Source organism: Denticeps clupeoides, chromosome 3 (assembly GCF_900700375.1).
Source record: "Denticeps clupeoides chromosome 3, fDenClu1.1, whole genome shotgun sequence".
NCBI classification, from domain to species: Eukaryota; Metazoa; Chordata; class Actinopteri; order Clupeiformes; family Denticipitidae; genus Denticeps; species Denticeps clupeoides.
This window is the reverse complement of record NC_041709.1, coordinates 8,188,876-8,211,068: the sequence shown is the minus strand read 5'-3', so window position 1 is coordinate 8,211,068 and position 22,193 is coordinate 8,188,876. Positions and strand designations below refer to the sequence as shown.

General features: G+C 41.9%; 3 protein-coding genes across 8 annotated transcripts; 2 read left to right on the top strand and 1 right to left on the bottom strand.

Moving 5' to 3' along the window:
* The first annotated feature begins 935 nt into the window (after positions 1–935).
* Positions 936–9,671, top strand: lmbrd2b (LMBR1 domain containing 2b). 2 transcript variants are annotated; one of them, XM_028973031.1, is made up of 18 exons: positions 936–1,114; positions 1,629–1,861; positions 1,963–2,069; positions 2,183–2,281; positions 2,420–2,587; positions 2,713–2,923; positions 3,096–3,170; positions 4,113–4,226; positions 4,309–4,492; positions 4,959–5,140; positions 5,288–5,421; positions 5,606–5,711; positions 5,831–5,928; positions 6,063–6,166; positions 6,257–6,303; positions 7,286–7,403; positions 7,643–7,769; positions 7,895–9,671. In XM_028973031.1, the coding sequence occupies exons 2-18, from the start codon at positions 1,688–1,690 to the stop codon at positions 7,956–7,958; spliced, it is 2,112 nt and encodes a 703-aa protein (XP_028828864.1). In that variant the 5' UTR covers positions 936–1,114; positions 1,629–1,687; the 3' UTR covers positions 7,959–9,671. The 2 variants fall into 2 exon arrangements, with proteins under 2 accessions (XP_028828864.1, XP_028828866.1); XM_028973033.1 differs by lacking the exon at positions 936–1,114 and adding an exon at positions 1,147–1,242.
* Positions 9,672–9,715: 44 nt separating this feature from the next.
* capslb (calcyphosine-like b) lies at positions 9,716–12,022 on the top strand. 4 transcript variants are annotated; one of them, XM_028973872.1, is made up of 6 exons: positions 9,716–9,999; positions 10,111–10,309; positions 10,386–10,563; positions 10,654–10,863; positions 11,076–11,213; positions 11,752–12,022. In XM_028973872.1, the coding sequence occupies exons 2-5, from the start codon at positions 10,173–10,175 to the stop codon at positions 11,178–11,180; spliced, it is 630 nt and encodes a 209-aa protein (XP_028829705.1). In that variant the 5' UTR covers positions 9,716–9,999; positions 10,111–10,172; the 3' UTR covers positions 11,181–11,213; positions 11,752–12,022. The 4 variants fall into 4 exon arrangements, 3 of the variants coding, with proteins under 3 accessions (XP_028829705.1, XP_028829707.1, XP_028829708.1); XM_028973874.1 differs by having other exon boundaries at positions 11,076–11,205; positions 11,752–11,842; XR_003749217.1 differs by lacking the exon at positions 11,076–11,213 and having other exon boundaries at positions 10,654–11,075; positions 11,752–11,839.
* A 204-nt stretch (positions 12,023–12,226) lies between these two features.
* Positions 12,227–17,221, bottom strand: il7r (interleukin 7 receptor). Of its 2 annotated transcripts, none has more exons than XM_028973860.1 (8): positions 17,135–17,221; positions 16,916–17,037; positions 15,663–15,765; positions 15,396–15,544; positions 15,095–15,234; positions 14,754–15,022; positions 14,581–14,653; positions 12,227–13,793 (listed from the first exon to the last, which is right to left on the bottom strand). In XM_028973860.1, the coding sequence occupies exons 1-8, from the start codon at positions 17,149–17,151 to the stop codon at positions 13,503–13,505; spliced, it is 1,164 nt and encodes a 387-aa protein (XP_028829693.1). In that variant the 5' UTR covers positions 17,152–17,221; the 3' UTR covers positions 12,227–13,502. The 2 variants fall into 2 exon arrangements, with proteins under 2 accessions (XP_028829693.1, XP_028829694.1); XM_028973861.1 differs by having other exon boundaries at positions 17,110–17,154.
* Between the last annotated feature and the right edge of the window lie 4,972 nt (positions 17,222–22,193).

Below are 22,193 nucleotides of genomic sequence, written 5' to 3'. Positions count from 1 at the left end.
CACTATTTTACATCCAGTGGCAGTAACATGTTTTCTTCCTCTGCATCAGAGGGAGACAATGAGATGAAGATGAAAAAGTTTAAATGTGTTTGGATCTAGTTGGCACAGTGTGGTTCAATAGCCAACCAGTTTAATTAGCCATAAACAACATGCAGTTCTGAAAAACAGTGGAGACATATACAAGTCAGTCAGACACACAAATCAAATAGTCATTTGACCCTTTCGACCATACACAGTGAAATATTATATTAGCATTAATTGTATATTTTTGGATTGGTTTATGTCCAGGCAAATTGCAGGTTACTTTGTTTCCATTAAATTCTCACATTTAAAGGGAGATTTTTATTTGATAAAAAAAGATACATGGATTTCTGTTAGCTTGGATAAAATTAACCATCTTCAGTCCACTAGTGGCTGCTGAAGTTTAAAAATATTGCAATACAATTGAAAAATTGTAAATATATTTTTCTATATTTATGCAGATATAAATGACAATTATGCGTTTTACAACGCATAATTCAAGATTTTATTTGTCAAAAGCTTAGTTATAGCTGTACAACATGCAGTGAAATAAGTAAAATAGAATAAAGGAGAAAAACAAAATAAAAGGAGAATAAAGCTAGTACAAATGAGTATATACTTTTACCATATATATATATATATATATATATATATATACACACACACACACACACACACACACACACACACACACACTTAGATACTTTTTAAAAAATTATTGTTGGTTTGTATGTGTGTGTGACTGTTTTTATTTATTATGCTGTTGTTGTTTTTAAACGTTATTTATCGATAAAATTACTTGACAATAACGTGAATATATGATAAAATGTGAACATATTAACAAAAATTTCATCATGAGCGAACTGTCTTCATCAACCAATCGGATGATATATTTACATCACGTGACTCAACGCGGAAGAGGGGAAGAAAACAGGAATCGCAGGTCTTATCCTGCAAAAGCCACCCATGCCTGCGTAAAACAGGCAGCGTCGCCCGGCGAATGACGCCCGGCGATTTTGGGAAGTGGCTGCTCCGAGTGATGTCAGGACGGACGCAGAGGGGCGTTTAAACCGACCTGTTACGTGGGGCCGTGGTAGGATGTTGATTATTTCACCTCAGGAGCCATGAAGTAGCTAACGCGAAACACATGACTGGGCTAACAAGGAAGCCGTAGCCAGCTAGCGGCCGGTCGGCCGGCCGGCGTCCGGGATTACTTCTTCTGTGAGCCTGCAACGTCGTGTCGGTGTTTGTGACACGTCCTGCTCGTCCGGACGCGCTGGCTGTCGTGTGTTTACATGGCCCGAGCTGCGTCAGCACGCCTGTCATGGCTGTCATTAGTGTCGTTTATGTTTACGTGTCAAGTGTTTCATATTAAAGGCTAGAACAACGACGACTTTGTGTCGGCGAACGTGAACGTATTAGAGTGCGCTAGAAAGACGCCGCGACGGCGCTCCAGTAACTTCAGACAAGGGGTCCTTTATGGAAGCCATCGTCGGCACGGAGTGTTCTTGATCTTGCTTTCCTGGCGACGTGTCATTCAGGAGCCATGTACTTGTTCCTGTCATTAATGAAGCGATACGACCTTCTTCCTCCCAATTCCTTTGTAGGCTTCTAATAAGTGGCTGGTTCAGATTTCTGCGACTTCGGCCGTCCGTTCAGCACAGAGATGAGTGGCGCTGCACTGGGGATTGAGATTGTGGTGGTCTTCTTCCTGGCCCTCTTCTTGCTGCATCGCTATGGAGATTTCCGGAAGCAGCAGCGGATGGTGCTGTTCGGCACGTTGTTGGCATGGTACCTGTGCTTCCTCATCGTCTTCATCATCCCTCTGGATGTGACTACGGTCGGTAGAGCTCCGAATGAATGTGGTTTTTCAGACAGAATGTTTTTTTTTTTTTACACTTTTCTTTACACCTTCGCGTCTTTTTATTTGTCTGATTGCAGACAATCTACAAGCAGTGTATAATAGACCATGAGCCAACTCCTGCTCCAACCACAAGTGGAGTTTCTAACCAGACCACAGGAAACACCACTTTGTCACCCACAAAAAAGTACGATAATTTCCCCATCATATAACACTGATATAGTGTCTTTTTAATGATCAAACAGCAATGTGATTTGCCATTCCCTGTAATTGTTTCCCTTTTATTAACTTCTATGGTAGGGTCCCAGAGGAGTGCTATAAGCCCTGGAGCTACATTCCAGATGGGATTATGCCTGTGTTCTGGAGGGTTGTGTACTGGACTTCTCAGTGTCTGACCTGGTAATGATATCACCAATAGATGCAAGAGAGATTAATTATATGAAGACGTTTGCTTAAAGAATTTCAGATCCTTTCATTTTGTAAATTCTGAATTCTGTGAAATATTAACAATGACCTTGTTTCTGTGAAAACACCCAGGCTTCTGCTGCCCTTCATGCAGTCCTATGCGCGGTCAGGGGGATTTTCTATTACGGGCAAAATAAAGACGGCCCTGATAGAGAATGCCATTTACTATGGGACCTACTTGCTTATATTCGGCTCTCTCTTAATCTATGTGGCTGTGCACCCGGAGTGGCATCTCTCATGGTTCGTGTTCTCCCTGGTTCAGTCGAAATTTTGCATCTACTGCATAATTTCAGTCTTTATTGTTTTGAACTGTGAGGGTCTGTGAAATGGTAATTTTTATGTCTCGTTTGCCACCTTCTCTGTAGGTATGAGCTACAGACCATAGGCATCACTGCTGCAAATACCTGGGGTCTGTTTCTGCTTGTGCTGCTTATGGGTTATGGGTTGGTGGAGATCCCCCGGTCCTACTGGGAAGGTTCACGCAGTGGGCACCTGCTCATAAAAACTTACTTTAAAGTTGCCAAGCTGATGACTGAGAAGGCGGACGCAGAGGAGAACCTGGAGGACATTATGGAGGTTAGTAACAGGGCGAATTCAAACGGCATTTAAAAATTAGGTTTTTTGGTACAATGGTGGCTGTAAATATTAATTTCTTCATATTTATATTCTAGTGTTTCAATGAAGTGGCGTCAGTCCCGTCTTTGAAACCTATGCATCTGCTGTTACTGTAGTTTTTTTTCTGTTCCAGGAAGTGAGAAAGGTCAGTGAATCAATCAAGTACAACCATCCTTTACGGAAGTATATCGACACAATCCTTAGGAAGGTAAGATTAAATCTTGGTAAGGGAAATAATTAATTAATAATTTAAAGTGTAAAAATGTAACTAATATAATAAAAGGAGTGTAATTAGGTCTGTGCGGTATAAACGTTATAAACGGTATGCACTATGAATTGGCCTGTTTATACCGGCCTACCGCTGAAATATCCGCTCTTCGTGAAAATGACAAAGTCGCATCACCTGTGCAAATCCATGCCTACTTGCAATATGAGCCAATAGTTTTGGCCAACAGCACAGCAGGGTTTCCACAGATCCAAGGACTTAAATATCATTAAAAATGACTAGTAATCCTTAAATCTATAGTTTTAAATGTCCTAAAAATACTGCAGACCCAATATATAAAATAAAACAAGCCTTCAATCTGTCGGTTGCTGCACTTAAGGGTTTACTAAATGCAGTGCGCGTGTTGGTGCCTCATCCGTTCCGTGCCTGCTATTTAAATATGAACAAGCATAATGTTATTTAAATATTTTCTGGCAATATTCAAAATCATCAAATTTTATATGATCACTCTCATACAAATACATGGTATTTCACTGGCCTTATGGGTGTTACATAAAGTCCACTTTCAGTAGAATTGCCCAGATATTGTTTTATTTGGTATAGGGTTATGCTGTATGTTGATGTATCTGTAAAAAGTTTATTCTGCTGCAGTGCCGTTGCTATGGACAACATGTTACCCTTTCAAAAACAGTTCATTCAAATTTACTCATCAAATTGTATACCGCAATATATACCACCTATGGTTAAATTCGCAATATGAATTTTATGCCATATCGCACAATGCAATATTACATAGGAACTTGTGCACAAGTGCATTTAAATTTTTAGCTGCCATGTAATACCAGATCTCCAAATCTTGCACAGTTTGTCTTTAATTTCCAAACACAATGTTACAATTGGTGCTAGTTTTAATTTTGTTTTTAGTGCCCTGTTGAGTATCAGGAAAAGATGGGCAGGAATATGGATGACTATGAGGATTTTGACGACAAGCAGAATACATACCCCAGTGAGAAGAGCCTGGTGAAACTCCACAAGCAGGTAGGAAACGTATTGTGCCGCATCAATGCTATCCTTTTATGTTCTTGTAACCTGATGCTGTTGCATGTGCTTTGTGGGTCAGGTCATCTACACGGTGCAGAGGCACAATCGCACCCGTGTCCAGTGGCAGATGCTGCTGGAGCAGGCTTTCCACCTGGAAGATGTGGCTAAAAATGAGACCAGCTCGTCCCGCCAGTTTGTCCACAGTTTTGCACTATTAGAACCGGCCAGCTGGTTCAGCCGCTACCTGTACACGCCCACTGTGGGTAGGTCCTTTGATGGCCTTATATTACCATATAAGGTGATTAGGTAGTTATGTGACTGTAAATTATTGTGAGTGATTGACAGCTGAAATTTTTCAAACTGCTGCTTTCACTTCATGATATATAGTACAGGCCAAAAGTTTGCACAAACCTTCTCCTTCAATGTGTTTTCTTCATTTTCATTACCATTTACATTGATAGATTGTTCTTCACTTTTTGTACTTAACAAAATAGGTGAAATAACTGAAAACATGTTTTATTTAGGCCAGCTGTCCACTTTTTGTTAAGTACATAACTCGTTCATAGTTTTGATGCCTTCAGTGAGAATCTACCAATGTAAATGGTCATGAAAATAAAGAAAACACATTGAATGAGAAGGTGTGTCCAAACCTTTGGCCTGTACTGTACATCTTTATAAATATAGGAATTTATTGTAGATCAATCAAAACATCCATGTTGTCTCCCTCAGAGTGGTACTGGGAGTGTTTGTTGAAACAGTGGTTCTACCGTGTGCTGGCTGTGGTTCTGACTCTGTTCTCCGTCGCTGTGGTCTGGTCTGAGTGTACGTTCTTCAGCACGCGCCCTGTGCTCTCCCTCTTCGCTGTGTTCATCCAGCTGGCAGAGAGGGATTACGACTACCTGTACATTCAGGTGAGCTACAGGGTTTGACAATGTGGTGAAAGAAAGATTATTGCAGGATTTCTTCCTATTTATCTTCTGCTCAGTTGGTTGTATTTATTCCAGGACTTTTCATAGCTGTTGGGTTTGATTTTAGTCATTTTTTCTCCCACCCACCAGATGGCGTGCTTCATCACAATTTTCTACCTGTGCACCTGTGTGTATTCAACTGTTTTCCGAATCCGAGTGTTTAACTACTATTACCTGGCATCCCATCACCAGACTGATGCCTACAGCCTGCAGTTCAGTGGCATGTATGTCAAACAGGCAGTTGCATACTTACTATTACAGATTTTTTGCATTTGTTTTGCTAATCTAGTGGACAGTGTTTTTTTTTTTCTGGTGTGATCTATGATGTGGGGCATCTTTAAAATTGGCTATACTACACACCCAGGTTTGTTGAGCTGCATTGCTGACCTACTGTTTATCTTCCTTTAGGCTCTTTTGCCGTTTAACCCCGCCTCTGTGTCTCAACTTCCTGGGATTGATCCACATGGACTCGGCCATCTCCCATGAGGCGAAGCAGCAGACTGCCTACACTTCAGTGAGCCCCATTTCTCACATGAAATTTGCTTTTTTAAGATGTGAGATATAAGTGGAGATAAAACAGTGTGAGAATGGATGGAAGTCATGATGTAACTGTATGACTATATTGTACTCCAGATCATGGGATCCATGCGTGTTCTGTCTTTCATTGCCAATGGATTTTACATCTACTATCCAATGCTCATAGTGCTGCTCTGCATTGCCACATACTTCAGGTAGAAGCCCACATTTTACATTGTGTTTTTCTGTAGAAAAGATACTGGCAGAACAGAGCAATCTTTCAACACTAAATTCAACACTACTGCATGTAGCTGAAAATTTGTGTGTCTCATTTTACTGTTTTACTTAGCCTTGGCACTCGTTGCCTAAACCTTCTGGGCTTCCAGCAGTTCATGGGAGACAGTGAGATGACCTCTGACCTGATAGATGAGGGGAAAGAGCTGCTTCGACGGGGTTTGATGCTTTCTGTGTTTTTCACTTCAGTGAGTTTAAAATGACCAGTGAGCAACCCACTGCAGCAGTCTGTTATGTGTTCTGCAATAGAGAGAAGAAAACGACAGAGGATAGAGGATGGAGAGAACAGGAGAAGAGTAAGTTTACATAAGTAAACATAAGTAAGTGTGGCTGCTGCTGTGTTCTGCATCTTCATATCAGGTCCCCTGATATGAAATTTATTTTTTGGTTTTATATAGGTCTTAGTGGTCCCCTAATACTGTATACTGCATAAGTCCCTTTCAGAAATGCAGCCTTGGTGCAGAAATACAGATTCAAGATTTTTATTTGTCACATGCTTGGTTAGCAGCACAACACTCAGTGAAATGTATCCTGAACCACTCTCTTTTGACTGTGCTTAGTTAAGTAGTAGTTATAGAATTAAATAAAATAGAACAAAGGAAAAAACAGAACAGAATAAAAGTAGAATAAAGCTAGTAAAAAATTAGGAAAAAATTGAGGTGGTTTTTCTGACACCCTGAAGTGAGGTTCAGTCCAACAATGAGTCCATCCCACAATTTCCTCAGGGTGCACTGTTTCGGTGTGTAACTTATTAAATGCTAATGATGAGGACAGGCGGTACGAGGAGGAGAGTGGCCTGTAGAAGTTGAGGGGGCATTTACAGAATGGACATTATCAACACAGTTCACCAACCACAATGTTTGGCACAGACCGGAAGTGTCAGCGTGTTCCCAGAAAAAACAACATTAATCCTTTGAGCCTCATATGACTGAACTAAAAAAATACATCTGTGCTCATTTTTACAATCAATCATCGAGCAACTGCCATGCTTCGCCATGATGGTCGGATTATTTAATGTTAAATACTTTTCATTAAAGGGACCTTTAACATCATTACATGATGTGTGTTTAACTGCATTATTGACCTTGAATGAGGGTCATTATAAAAAACAATATTCATATTAAGAATAGAATTGGTTCCTGTGTAAAATAGGCCTGTGCCAACTATTTTTAAAGCTGGTCATGATGATGGTACTTGGAGAGACAACTATTTTTGGAGGTGGTACTCATTTTGTATGTGTGTGTAACATATGTTTTCATATAATGAAAATCTACACAGGAATGGAAGGAGCGGTATGGCAAACAGCGGGAGGAGAATTCTGCTAGGAACAGAAGCACACATTCCGAACTGAAGGACAACAGCTACTCAGATGCAGCTAACTCTAGTACTGGCAGGCGTGAGTCATCTGCCACTGTTTCCCGCTTTAAAATTGGAGCAGAGAGTGCTTGGTAGAGGGTGGTGTTACCCGCATCCCCATCAGGTCCACTTGTTAGTAACCCTACGCCAGTGAGTGATGCTCATGGCATCGAACTGCAGTGCTTTCCTGGATGTTAGCCACACACTAAATGCATATTTAACCAGTGCATGTTAGGTTGGACGTAACTAATGCAAATAAATGTTTCCTCGCCAAACCAGAAGCCAAATACACACGCTCGGGCAGCCAGGCTGAGAGAGACTGCATAGAGCTGCTGCAGGATGCTGAACCCTTGGACTTCAATGCAGAAACACTTTCTGAGGACCCACTAGAATCAGATGCTGGAAGGTAAGTTGATCTCGAAAACACACAACATAGGAGAAATATCACCATGTTCCTGGATTATTAAAGCAGTATCAATTCCAAACCTGCAAACATTAACATGACTTCCTTTTGTTTCTTGCTATTTAAAGACACACTGGCGGGAGGTACTTGTCAATGTCTTCCTCCCGGAGCCGAATCTTTGATGACGTCTAAGAGGAAGAGGGGCATCATCTTCATCCTCCACCACAGCACCACCATCACACAGAGTGTAAGCTGGCCCAGGACATGATGGTTATTTATCTGAATGTAGAAACATTTGGCTTTCAATACCAGTTTGATTTTATTTTGTAAAATCAGGAGAACTGCTGGTGTTCAACACTGTAAGTTTCCTTCTTGGGTTCCATCAAAAAGATAGCAACACCCCATGGGTATATCCCCCAAAATCACAATTCTCATATTTCAATTTAACTGCAATTAATGAAATTATGTGAAATTGCTGTTAACTTATTCATTCCATGGTTTAAAAGAAGAAAGAAAAGCATATGTTACAAATGGTATTATTTGAACAAAACTTTGTTGATCTATATTCATGTAGTATATGTTTTATTTAGTTACATATGTAGAGTGTTTATTGGCAGAGAATGTTGCAGTAATATGTGTTGTACTGATGCAGAAATGATTCAGTTTATTTCCTAATAAAATATGGAAGTGTATAATTTAGTTTTGAAAGTTGATGTCATGTTCAGCGTTTAGATCTGTCATACTGAAGAAGTGAAAACCAGGATATACCAGGAAACGTGGCTTGAACAACATAATAATGTTTTTAAACTGTTAATACTTTTAATACTGTCACTAGCTGTGTTCTAAATACTGATGCTTTATTGTCTGATTTGTATTTGAGAAGGGCAGGAGTTGAAGATGTGTTTTTATTTTTTGGCCAATTTTCATATATATATTTTTTAAACATTTCGATCATTGTATTTCTAACACTGGAGAGTCATATGATTTGTTTTTGCTGAGATCCTCATGAGATTGGGGAAAAAAAGTGACCTTGTACTGTTGCAGTTTAAAGGATTTTACACTATCATTGCTGTCTGAACCGCCAAGTTCATACTGTTCTGTTACATGAAGAGTAGTTCGTGAATCAGCTTAAAAGTAACATTTCATGCTGAATGAAATGGCAGATCTGTTAGCTGTGTAGCTCAGTCCCAAATTCCTGTAAAAAAAAAAAGACTTCTTGGTATGTGTAAATAACCATGCTTTAACAACTGTTGGAAAAAAAAGGAATTGGTGCAGCATCCATCCTTGTAAATATATCTGCACGTCATTTGTTCTGTCACATCATGTGATCAGATGATAAATCTGTGTAAAGTACCATGGACGGACGGCGGGAGGCCAGGTCTGTCGTTAGTGCTCTAGTTACGTCACCCTGGTCTCCGGTGTAAATAATACTCTGCTCTATTTTTTTCAGTCGGACGACAGTGTATTGTTTTGTGCATGGTACTTATGAAGTAGTTAAATCTAATTGATTTTCCTCATGAGTTGGTGTAATTAATAACCACAACACAGAATGTGCTTAGTAGTAACGTATAGATTATTATTCTTTTTTTTTTTTAAATCACTGTAGTATAGTAGAGTACAGTGCTGTGTTGTCAGCAGGCTATCCTGGTCTATACACGGTCTTGCCAGTCACATGTATCCTGATGCCTGTGTTTTCAGACAATTTTGTACTTGAAAGCCATCCACAGTGATCAGAAGAACATATTATACCCTCTGTACATGTGTGTGTATATTGAATTAATATCCGAGCAGTATATGATAAAATTTCTATTTAAACTCTGATGCTGGAATGTCTGTTATTTAAACCTGGGGTTTAAAGGTACAGGTATGTTGGAACAAAATAAAATGATTTTAATCATTAATGAAGCGAGACTTTTTGTTCTCATCCATCCATATATGTGTGTATCTGTGTGTGTGTGTGTGTGTGTGTCTCGCCGGAGAAGCGCGACAGCCAATGGCTACGTGGCGACGCGTTGCTATGGAGACGGCACAACGCTGAAACCAAGGGCGGGGCTTCTGTTGTAGGCCAAGGTAAGGTAGTGGGCGCTTCTTACGTTGATTATTGATCGTTTTTACGTCGATCGTATTGCAGATGAGACGACACAGGCCGAAACTGTAGTTTTGTAAGCGACGCGGTCGATTTATTTCGTTTAGTTTGCTACAGCTGCTGAAATTCCTGGTCTGTTCAGGGGAGGTAGGACCATTTACTTTGTACTTTGACTAGTTGATACTGATAAAAAAAAAAACACTGTTCTAATTTGTATAGAAACTATATATAAATACGTAAAATTTATATGGAAATTAGCGACAAAGAACGTGCACTGTAGCATTTACGCGCACCTGGAGAAGAAACGGTGCGCGGTGGCCATGGCTGGAACTGCGCGCCACGACCGCGAGATGGCGACAAACGCCAAGCGGCAGCTGGCCGCCTGCAGCGACCCGGTGGAGCGGCTGCGGCTGCAGTGCCTGGCCAGGGGCTCGTCCGGGATCAAGGGGCTGGGCAGGTGAGCAGCGGTGACGCAAACGTGGCCATGTCTCCAACAGAGCCGCTTCAACAGGTCCTGTCCGAATCTTTGCAAGGCTCTTCAGGATCATGGATGATGACAACAACCGGACGCTGGACATGAAGGAGTTCTTGAAGGGACTGAATGATTATGGAGTCCTCATGGAAAAAGACGAGGCCATTGGTCTTTTTCAGCAGTTTGACAGAGATGGCAGTGGACAGATTGATTTTGATGAATTTCTCATTACTCTCAGGGTAACTTCGATTTCCTCTTCATGCTGTTGTTTCTTCCGACCTGGCATCTAACCCATCCATCGGTATTCACATATACGTTTTTTTCTACAGCCTCCCATGTCCAGTGCAAGGAAGGAAGTGATCATGGAGGCTTTTAGAAAACTAGATCGCACAGGGGATGGTGTGATCACCATAGAAGACCTACAGGGGGTCTACAATGCCAAGCATCACCCCAAGTACCAGAATGGGGAGTGGACGGAAGAGCAGGTATTCCGTAAATTTTTGGACAGCTTTGACTCCCCCTATGACAAGGATGGAAAGGTATGTCACAACAGCTGCTGCTCTGCTGATCTGTCTCTGTGTCGTTTTCGGTTCGAGTTTTAACCGCAAGATGCATGTAGGATTCAGATGGACCGTTTTTATGAATGCATTTTTTAACATGTGTACTGTTCATTTCTAGGCTTCTGCAAACAATAAGCCTGCAGATTTCTTTAAGCGTTCCTGTTGACTGTCCTGTATTTGTAATGCAATAGGTGACAAAAGAGGAATTTATGAATTACTACGCTGGTGTGAGCGCTTCCATTGACTCTGACATCTACTTTATAATAATGATGAAAAACGCCTGGAAGCTTAATTAACACCTTAAAAGACGTCTTTTCTGGGGTAAAGAGGTGAAACCATCAAATGACCTGTCCACAATTCCGATCTATTCCTGCAAATGATCGCAGCGCTCCTGAACTTCCAATCAACGGTTTATAACCCATGAAGGGCATCATTTGTGCAGCAGTGTTACAGTGTTCAGTGAGTCTAAAGTGTAAAAAAAAAAACAACAACATTGAAAAGCCCAGATGTGTTTCTACACAGACGATGCCCTTTTTGCGGTTATTATGGGTCTTTCTTATGGCTTTTGGGTGTTTCCACTGTCCTAAAAATACATGTGATCATGATAGTGTTTCTGCACACAAACTTGCAGCTGCTGTTGAGAAGAGTTCCTGCACACACACACACGCAAACACACGCACACACACACACCTGCCACAGCCTGGGCATAGAAGGTTAATTACATAACTAGAAGACTAGAGGTGTAAATACGGTTGTAAAATAGCGTGCAATCATTTTTCGGGGTCTTTTCTGGCTTTTTCGCATGCAGAGTTGTCGAGTTTGAATGATGTCTAAACTTGGATTTTCTTGTGTTCTCCTTTCCTCTAGGTGACTAAAGATGAATTTGTGAATTATTACTCCGGAGTCAGTGCATCGATTGAAAACGACGTTTACTTTATACTGATGATGAAAACGGCATGGAGACTGTGATATCTTTGCCAACAGTGCTTATTATGTAAAATTTTTAATTATGGTAAAATATGGGACAGTGGTGGCATAGCGGGTAAGAAAATGGCCCTGTAATCAGAAGGTTGCCGGTTCGAGTCCCGAACCGCCAAGGTGCCACTGAGCAAAGCACCGTCCCCACACACTTCTCCCCTGGCGCCTGTCATGGCTGCCCACAGCTCACCAAGGGTGATGGTTAAAAGCAGAGGACACATTTCGTTGTGTGACCTTGTGATGTGCTGCAGTGTTTTACAATGACAATCACTTCAATTTCACTTCATATATTATTATTTTAATATATATGAAATATATTCAAATCATCATGTAAATACTTCCAAGTGTACAAAAATGTGTTTTATTGTCAGTGTAATTTATATTTTTGCCATTCACATTAGTCAATATCAGCATTATCATCCATAACTGAACTGAAATAAAGTAAATATTCAATTTCTGTTTGTTTGCAACAATGAAAATCAGCTGAAACAAAACAGCATTTAGTTTGAAATACAGTTGCTACAGTAGAAGTAGAATACAGTAGAATGGTTTTGGTTTGATACTGGTTTTGTGTTTTACTTATTTTCATTAAACACATTTTTGGCCAAATAGGACAAAGCTGTTTTTTATACATCCAGACATTTTATATAAGCATGACAATTGAACACAGAAATATCATGTTACTAGCAAATACTGTAATGTTCCTTAACAGATATACATACATTTATGTGTAAATATGTGGTTGTGGCAGATGAACACAGGACTGAAATATAAATGTGATTGAGTTCAGTTGGTGGAAACTGGTTGGTGCAACGGTTTCATCTGGAATTAGCCTGAAGGAATACCCGTTGTGCTGGATTTGACATCAGTTGTAGGTTAGAAATACCATCATCTTTCCGTCTGTGCTGCTAGAGCATAGTTCTGATGTGGTATGTGTGGAGGAAGCACTTACGTATTGTAAATGTGCAAATAGCAATGAACCTTTGGAAGCAAGATCTTCCCTTGTTTCAGCCCAAGTGATTTAAAAGTCTCCTCTTGTGCTCTGCAGCAATGTGAGCCTAGACGTGAGCATGATTTTGGTTCTGTACGATGAACCAAGCAGCGTTTCTGAAAATGATTAACGCTTCTGTGAAGTCCCCACACGAGCATGTTCACTTGTGAGTGTGCAATAGATAGCAAGCAGTAGTGTGTTGAAACATAGTGCAAGCCTGTGGTGTTTCAAAGAATACCCATGCAAGCTTCCATAATTTACAAGCAGCATGTACCAGTCATAAGCAGCTGAAGATCGAAAGTAGATTTTTGCTTGTTGCTACCTGTAAATTTCCCTTGTACGTTCCCTTGTATATTGTGATCGGAAGGTCGCAGGTTCAAATCCACCAACCATCATGTTGCCACTGAGCAAGGCACCATCCTCAAATGCTGCTCCCCGGGCCCCTGTCATGGCTGCCCGCTGCTCACCAAGGGTGATGGTTAAAAGCAGAGGAAACATTTCGTTGTGTGCACAGTGTGTCAAGTGCTGTGTATCACATATGACAAATAATCACTTTCCCTTCCAGTTAATGAGAAGGCATCTAATATCCCACAAGAATTAATATCCCCCATCATTGGTTTTGTGAACCAATGATGGTTTAAGACCAAATCTAATAGGACTGTGTGGTGTTTTTAAAGAGGCTGGACATTCTGACGTAGGCCTCATCCACACAGTCCCTCTGAGGAGTTCCGAGGCTGAGAGAGGTGAGGTTGTGGTCGCCAGGCAGGGTGTGTTCAAGCTCACTCAGCAACCTTGTACTGGTCTCCTGACCAGGCTGAGTGAGACAGTGGGCCATGGTACCAGAGCTCGGCTCGCACGGATGTTGCCTTTGTTCATTGTTGTCCAGTTTGTGGATGTGAATATCATTGTAGACTTCCGGGTTAAAACTGACAGAAAATCCCTGCAGCGACAGAAACAGACAAGTCACGTTCAGCAAAGGACGTTTCCTCAGTTCTCGCTCTTTCTTTATGAGTCACATCTTCGTGTTCATGGTTGTGAGTTAGATTAGTAAAAAAAACTCCCTATAACATTCAACATTAAGCTTTTCAAAGTTTTTCAACTGCTTTCATGAAATGTCTTTTAAGAATCCATTCGTCATGTTTACCACGGTGCTAAATGTAATACATGACATATGTAATCATATTCCAAGTATATTTAGAAATGTAATCTCCCTCATCTCTATAAACACACACACACAGACACAGTATGGATGCACAGGGCAGTGGTGGCCTAGCGGTTAAGGAAACGGCCCCGTAATCAGATTCCCGAACTGCCAAGGTGCCACTGAGGTGCCACTGAGCAAAGCACCGTCCCCACACACTGCTCCCTGGGCGCCTGTCATGGTTTGTGTCACCATGTGCTGTGCTGCAGTGTTTCACAATGACAATCACTTCACTTTCACCTACTCAAGTTTAGTTACTTTCTTATCATTCACTCATGAAGAGGCTTTAGCCATGAAGATAAATAGAGGCGACTCTGAAAAATCAGATCCGTCAAACATACTTCACAGACCTATGTACTTGGCTCTAACATGCACACACAAACACAGTGCACACACACTTTGAATCAAATTAGTTTCATGGCACAATGTCAGCTTTAAACAGTCCAGCAATGTGTCTATTGTGGATCAGTACGTTTTGTTCAGAGGGAACAAAAAGTACATTTTCAAACAGGACTTCACAACTCACCTTATTAAATTTTTGCATCTGGACTAGAGTTGCTTTGGGATGTGGGACCTTTGGCAAAATGTAGCCTCTAAGCCTGTGAACAAACAACAGACGACTAACTCGATGTACAGAGATAACCAGGTTAGAATGTCAGGATAATGTGTACAACTACTGAATGAGTGGTGCAGACGTACTCTTTTTTCCAGAACAGAGCCACCAGGATGGCAACAAGCAGCAAAATGATGACAATAATGATAACAACCGGGTACAGTGAGAAGCCTGCATTTTCCTCTTCACGGGATAAAGAAACTGTTTTAGTGGTGAAGTTTGCCCAAGGACTCCACTGTGACCAACTGCCAGCAAAATAACCCCTCGGTTTAACTCTGACTTTCACGTTGTACACAGAGCCATCCGTCAGGCGTTCTGGTACGATTGTGAGAGGCATGCTGGTCAATGTCCATGTCTGTAAAAAAAACTAAACTGAACATTGTTGCTCTGATTCAAAGTAATAAACGTGACCATTTCTCAGACTTACCTTCACTATATTTTCAGTCCATAGTTCCACTTCATATTTAAATGATTGGAGATAGTCATGTTTACATTCAACAGTGAAATATGCTGTGCCCAAGTCATTGTAATATGTCATGTTCACAATCCGTGGGGTGGGGGCGTTTACTGTGAATAGAGGTCAATGGGAAATGTCTGTGATTAAGAGTGGCGTGTCAGAGTTGGAACGTACAACATAAGAGAAAGAGACAAAGGTGAAAACTTTCCAGCTGACAAGGTGAAAAGTTTTCCAAGTCGATGCAGACCATGACACTGCACTGAAATCGTACCTATTTTTCGATTATCAATGATTTGTGACCATGATTCTCCTTGTTTGAGTTGCACTGTGAGGTTGTACTCTTGTAGTAAGCGCAGGTCATTTATAGTGAAGTCGTCATTCCTCAAGCTTCCATTTTTACAACTGCCTCCTGACACTAAGCTGAAATACATTTTAGTAGTTGATCCATATTCAGGGCTCACATTAAAAGATACATCAACACATTTATATCACCTAAAATTCAAGTTTTTAACATGCATCATCATGGTTGCATCATTACCAGAGTGTTATGTTCGTAATATCATCTGCAATTTCCTCGTCCACTGTACAGGTCAGTGATGTATTTTCAAATGTCACCTCTGAAAAGCAGGTCCAAGGGATTTCTGTGTACAAAGACAGATTGAGGATAAATCGATATGTCATTCAGGACACCAAAATACATGGGCAGGACCTTTTCAATGACACGTATATTCTTCCAGTGCATGTAATATGGCAGCCATGTAATATGGCACAGTGAACCATCATGTGTTCTGCGTTTGCCTGGAAGATGTCTTGTCTTGCTTCTTAAGGACATCGAGAGGGCGCAACACACAGCTCAGACTGTAAAAAGTGTTCCGAGAAGCATATTCGTGGCTGTGGCCATGATAAACTTTTCAGTTGTGCCATGCATCTCGTGTATGCGTGCCGTTTATTTATGAAACCACTATTTTTAGGTGGGTGTGTACTTTAAAGCAAGTATATAAGACCGCATGGCTCATAATCTAATAATCATATATTTTTTAACATCATTTTTTTTCTTCCTTCCCCTGATTGTATAGACACATTTGAGCAGATAGAGAATTTGCTTTGAGATCTGCATCTCCAAAAGAACTCAAATGTGTATTGCTGTGCCCTGAGTTTTCCCGCTCTATTTCAGTGCAAAACAAAAGTAGAACCCAACATATCATATTTCATGTATGAAATGCCAAGAACAACCTTTTTGGTGATATTCTGCTCACTTGCCTTCATTAACAGACATTTCAGCCATGCAACCTACCGAACCCGGTCATGCTGGCAGGGATGAGGACACAAAGGGGATGGCAATTGGAGGCATACTATTAAATTATGAAATTTATTGCAAACTGCAATATATAGTTATTTTCCTTTCTCTCCCTCCATTCCCTCTTTCCAACTGCTGCCACAGGCATTAACCCCTGGCAAGCCTCTTGGACCATTTATCTAACAAACCACAACTCAATCATCTTTAGGCAACCATTAAAACAGTTCATGACATTCACACAACACATTCATCATTAATAAGTTTCACATACCTTCTTAAAATGCTTAATTCACAACATTGCACTTTAATTGAATAAATCATTCAGCAATTCTCAATGCTCCGCCCCTTCCCCGATCCCCGGCAAAACCATCCCAGCAAACAATGTTATTTTAACTCTGTTCACTGGACTTGTACCACCAATAAAATCATTTTTAGGACGGTTTAGTACCAGTAACCAGTAACAGACCTCAGCTGAAGTAACAGGACCGACGTACCTGCGTCGCCGTCGCCGCTCTGCGCGCCAGCGGTGGCCGTGAGGAGGAACAGCGACATCCAGACGTCGCGCAACATCTTCTCCCTCTCCGCGCTCGGCGGGTAACAAACTCTCAAGTCGAACCTGCAGAGGAAACGAGAGCAGACGGGTGAGAGAGAGAGAGAGAGAGAGAGAGAGAGAGAGAGAGAGAGAGACCAGGCCCAGGAAGATAGCGAAGGACCTCAGCAACCCCAACATTGGACTGTTCTTCCAACACAGAGAGGATGAGGAGGAGCTTCTTCAGGCCATACCAGCTCTCAACAACCACAACACATCGTGGGATGATACACTCCAGCACTTTCACTTTCAGTCACTTCTGGACTCAAACACCCCCACCTTCACCCTACCTGTTACACATATTTACACATGTTAAAAACATAAAAGTGTAATATTTGGTTATGCTTGCAATATTTGCATATTGGTTCACGGTATACATGCAACATTTGCAATCGCTAAAGCATTTCACTGCATATTATATCGTGTATGACTGTGTATGTGACAATTTGAAGTGACTGTCATTGTGAAACACTGCAGCACAGCACACGGTGACACAACGAAATGTGTCCTCTACATTTAACCATCCCCCTTGGTGAGCAGTGGGCAGCCGTGACAGGCGCCCGGGGAGCAGTGTGTGGGGACGGTGCTTTGCTCAGTGGCACCTTGGCGGCTCGGGATTCAAACCGGCAACCTTCTGATTACGGGTTTGTTTCCTTAGCCGCTAGAACACCACTGCCCCGGTGAGAGAGGGGTGGAGAGAGAGAGGCAGAGGTTTGGTTTGTGGTTCTGTAGTCGACAGGAAATTATTCTCATGCGAAAAAAAACATAAACACGTCCAAAAGTCTAAAACTCAATTCAACCAGAGACTCAGCAAAGACTGTATAATGTGAAAAAGTTATTCTTGAATTTTTTTTTCATTTGAAATTGATGTAATGGAGATATATATATATATATACACACACACACACACACACATATATATATATATATATATATATACACATACATACACACACACACACACACACACACACACACACACACATATATATATATATATATATATATACACATACATACATACACACACACACACACACACACACACACACACACACATATATATATATATATATATATATATATATATATATATATATATGACTTTATGACTTGGTTACATGGAATGAAATGGTAGAAATGTATGCCATTTTTCAGACAGACTTATACAGAGCGACGTACAACCACTAGTGACAGGGACAGTCCCCCCCCCTGGAGACACTCAGGGTTAGGTGTCCTTCTCAGGGACACAATGGTAGTGGGATTTGAACCTGTGACTTTGTGATCTTCTGGTCCAAAGTCAGTTGTGTTACTAGGCTACTAGTCTACAGCTGTCCAGTGCTTTACAGTGCTATGCCAGTGACAGTATTTTAAAGCTACAGCCGGGTTAGGTAGACCTCCTGTACATTGTGTATGTCGTACTTCACACAGCACTAAGACAATGGAGGGGCATTGTAATGGTGGCCTAGTGGTTAAAGAAGCGGCCCAGTAATCAGAAGGTTGCCAGTTCGAATTCCGAGCCAAGGTGCAACTGAGCAAAGCACCGTCCCCACACCCTGCTCCCAGGGCGCCTTTCACGGCTGCCCACTGCTCACAAAGTGTGATGGTTAAATACAGAGGACACATTTTGTTGTGTCACTGTGTGCTGTGCTGCAGTGTTTAACAATGACAATCACTCACTCACTCACTATCCATAACCGTTTAGTCCTACTCAGGGTCCGGGAGTCGCTTATGAGGGCAGGGCGTCAGCACGCACACACCATTCACTCAGACCTACTGACAAATCAGAATCACCAATCCATCTAGTGTATATGATGGTGGGAGGAAACCGGAGAACCCAGAGGAAACTCACGGCAACACACACACACACACACACACACACAAGGATTCCAACTCACAACCTTCCTCTTTTCTCTTCTTCCTTTTACTTGAAATCGTGCCACTGTGGTCTGAGTGCCGTGAAACTGGGGCCTGAGCCCTGTGCCACAACTTGGGTGGCCGGCTTGGGTGCATGTGTGGTGACCTGGCCTGTAAGATATGGCCTGCATGTGTGTCATGTTGTGGGCATTGATGGTTTTTGTGGGTCTTGACTTGACGTGTATGGAGGGTTCGGTGTTTTGTCAATTGCCAGTCTGGTTTATTCAAATACACAAGTTATAGTTGTATTCGTAATATGTTCTGCATCTTGGAATTTTTCCCAGAGTCCCTGCATCTAGAGTAGTCTGTTGACGCCTTAAGAAATTCTGACAAACACACTTTGGGAGGCCTTGAACACTCAAGCTGTCTCTCCTTTCCTATTTTCCTCTTCGCAGAGTAGCACCGAGTAACCATTTCCTGCCACTCGACTTTAGTTTCATCTCAAACGAGGCCAGCAGGTTCAAGACGGCACGGTGTGACGCAAGCGGCATTGAAGTAGTCAAAAGGGGGTGTTGTGTAAGGACACAGTCTTCCCAGTGGCCAAGCCCTCAAATTCCACCCAGCTCAGTTCCTTTCCCTACTGAAGGATCAGGCTGGAGGTTCTTCTGAGCAACGCCACTATTTAAAATGGTTTTAAAAAAAGGCTCCACTTATTGCTATTAATGTGGAAGTGTGAGGTGCAGCCAGTGAATAAAGAGACAGGGCCCGTCTTCGGTTGGAGGTGGCGGGGTTTTTTGCTCTTGCTCACTTCCTGCCCCAGCAGAGGACATCGATTCGCGCTGTCCTCACTCAAAGTAGAGAGTTCAAGAACCGGAGAGTAACATCAAGGAAATGGTGACAGGCTGCATTCAGACGATGGATCATCCCATGATGCAGTGGTGGGATGCAGGCCGGAGGAGAGAGGGGTAGGCTGGACCGCGGAGACGCCGGGTGGGATGGGTCTTCTCATCGTCCAACCCATTGGATTCTTCTTCTCAAAATTCACAGTTATGTTTCTGGCATTTATCAGATGCCCTTATCCAGAGTGACTGACACTCGGTTGTCCAGAAGACCCAGGTTCAAATCCAACTTACTACCATCGTGTCCCTGAGCAAGACGCTCCAGGGGGGGACCGTCCCTGTAACTACTGAGTGTAAGTCACTCTGCATAAGGGCGTCTGATAAATGCTGTAAATGTAAATGTGCTCTCCTTCACACTGCTGATTCGCACAATATAACTGTGTTTTACTGTACAGCAGCAGAATTGGGTCCCGTTACAGGTCGCTCTGGCTTTTGAGGGTCGTGCGGGTGTGTGCCGGAGCTGGAGGGTTTGGGTGGGAGGGGGACGGGCGAACTCTTTGTCTGAGCTCTCGAATGCGTGCGTGGGCGGCCGCTGCGGTTTGCACTCTGAGGTCGAGCGAGAGAGCGGCAGTGTGTAAAACGAAAGAGGGAGGGGGATGAAGCCTCGTCACGGCTCGCACAGAAACTAGATGTTGCAAAGGCAACCAGTCTCAACATGTCTTTCTCTCCTTATCTCTCTTTCTGTCCGTTTCGTTCTTCCTTTTTCCTCTTCCCACTTTATTCTGAAGCTGCATGCTGCCATGTAGCATGTGAACAACACCGCCTCCCTTCCATGAACCCTATCTGACAACACATCTCACAACAACAACTTCAGCGGTTTCTCTCTTCGTGCAGAGCTCTTTTGTACTGCTCCAGAACCCTGGGATTTTTTTTTCTCTGTCTCTCTCTGTCTCATTTGTGCCCTCCCCTCAGTTCTGGTTGTGGTAAGCATCCTCACATATCCTCACGTTGCAGAAAGAAGGTATGGGCCCCACTGACAGCTATACGACAGACAGATGGATGCATGCATATAGGGTGCATAAAGACATGTTCATTTCCTGTGTTTGGATAGATCTCGTTTCCTAATTCGTCAATTTATGCTATTTATAATTGTGATATCTTGTGTAAAAAAAAAAAAGATCAACATACTTAGGCCATGTATGGTGTATTTTTATGGGGCCTTTTGACCCAGCTTCTGTAGATATCCTTAAATAGTTCATAATGGTTTCTATTTGACACATTAAATGTATATTAAGCATATTCTTCTTCTTCCACCCATTCTTTTGGCCAGTTATATATGTCACAATTGAAGATCCATAAAATATGTAGCAGTGTTAAATGTAACACTGGGATTATATAAAGACTGTGAATTCTAGTGTGAAATAAGATTCTGCTATTGTTTGGTGATGATGCTCACCATCAGCAAGCCAGATTGAAAAGATTTTCAGATCAAACCTGAAATGGGGCTAATCGCTCAGTTTGGCTCAAAACGGCACAACAAAGGAATGTGGTGTTCAAAAAAACCTCAATACACTAATCTACGTCCAGAAAACAACAAAGCAGATATGAAAGGAAAATGTTATATGTAATGTAGAAGTGTGAATTCCTGTGTGGGCCTATGGATTTCCCCTCAAATGTCATGACCATATATTCATGAGAACAGCGGGACATGTTTTGTGGCACGTACAGTACAGGTCAAAAGTTTGGACACACCTTCTCATTCATTTCTTTATTTTCATGACCATTTACGTTGGTAGATTCTCACTAAAGGCATCAAAACTATGAATGAACACATGTGGAGTTATGTACTTAACAAAAAGTAGAGACCTGGCCTCCACAGTCACCGGACCTGAACCCAATCCAGATGGTTTGGGGTGAGCTGGACCGCAGAGTGAAGGCAAAGGGGCCAACAAGTGCTAAACACCTCTGGGAACTCCTTCAAGACTGTTGGAAAAGCATTTCAGGTGACGACCTCTTGAAGCTCATCGAGAGAATGCCAAGAGTGTGCAAAGCAGTAATCAGAGCAAAGGGCGGCTATTTTGAATAAATTAGAATATAAAACATGTTTTCAGTTATTTTACTTTTTTTGTTAAGTACATAACTCCACATGTGTTCATTCATAGTTTTGATGCCTTCAGTGACATCTGAATGCCTGTACTGTATTTGGAATACATATGTTTTGGGGGTCATGCTTTAGGACCAGGGACATGCTAAAGCCTGTTAAATATATTTATTTATATTTATGTAGCTAACTCAAATACGAAATGCGATTTAAATGTGATTTATTTATAAATGGCACCACCACAGTCTGGCAGAAAGAACTATGAGCTGTTTGAAGCATGAGCCATTTCATCCTGTGACAGCCCCCAACGAAACACAGTAAACGGCTGAGGGTTGTGCCTGTCTGGGAAAAAGCACAGAGCCATTTTCACAAGACCTCCTGCAGGA

Bases quoted from the DNA above. Each gene is read 5' to 3' on its own strand.
- lmbrd2b (XM_028973031.1), top strand. From the start codon at position 1,688: ATGAGTGGCGCTGCACTGGGGATTGAGATTGTGGTGGTCTTCTTCCTG. The intron at 1,862-1,962 runs GTCGGTAGAGCT...GTCTGATTGCAG, and splicing joins TCCCTCTGGATGTGACTACG to ACAATCTACAAGCAGTGTAT. The intron at 6,304-7,285 runs GTAAGTTTACAT...AAATCTACACAG, and splicing joins ATGGAGAGAACAGGAGAAGA to GAATGGAAGGAGCGGTATGG.
- il7r (XM_028973860.1), bottom strand. The intron at 15,545-15,662 runs GTAATGATGCAA...AATGTATTTCAG, and splicing joins ATTACGAACATAACACTCTG to CTTAGTGTCAGGAGGCAGTT. The intron at 15,235-15,395 runs GTACGATTTCAG...CTCTATTCACAG, and splicing joins CATTGATAATCGAAAAATAG to TAAACGCCCCCACCCCACGG.
- capslb (XM_028973872.1), top strand. From the start codon at position 10,173: ATGGCTGGAACTGCGCGCCACGACCGCGAGATGGCGACAAACGCCAAG. The intron at 10,564-10,653 runs GTAACTTCGATT...TTTTTTCTACAG, and splicing joins AATTTCTCATTACTCTCAGG to CCTCCCATGTCCAGTGCAAG. The intron at 10,864-11,075 runs GTATGTCACAAC...GTAATGCAATAG, and splicing joins CCTATGACAAGGATGGAAAG to GTGACAAAAGAGGAATTTAT.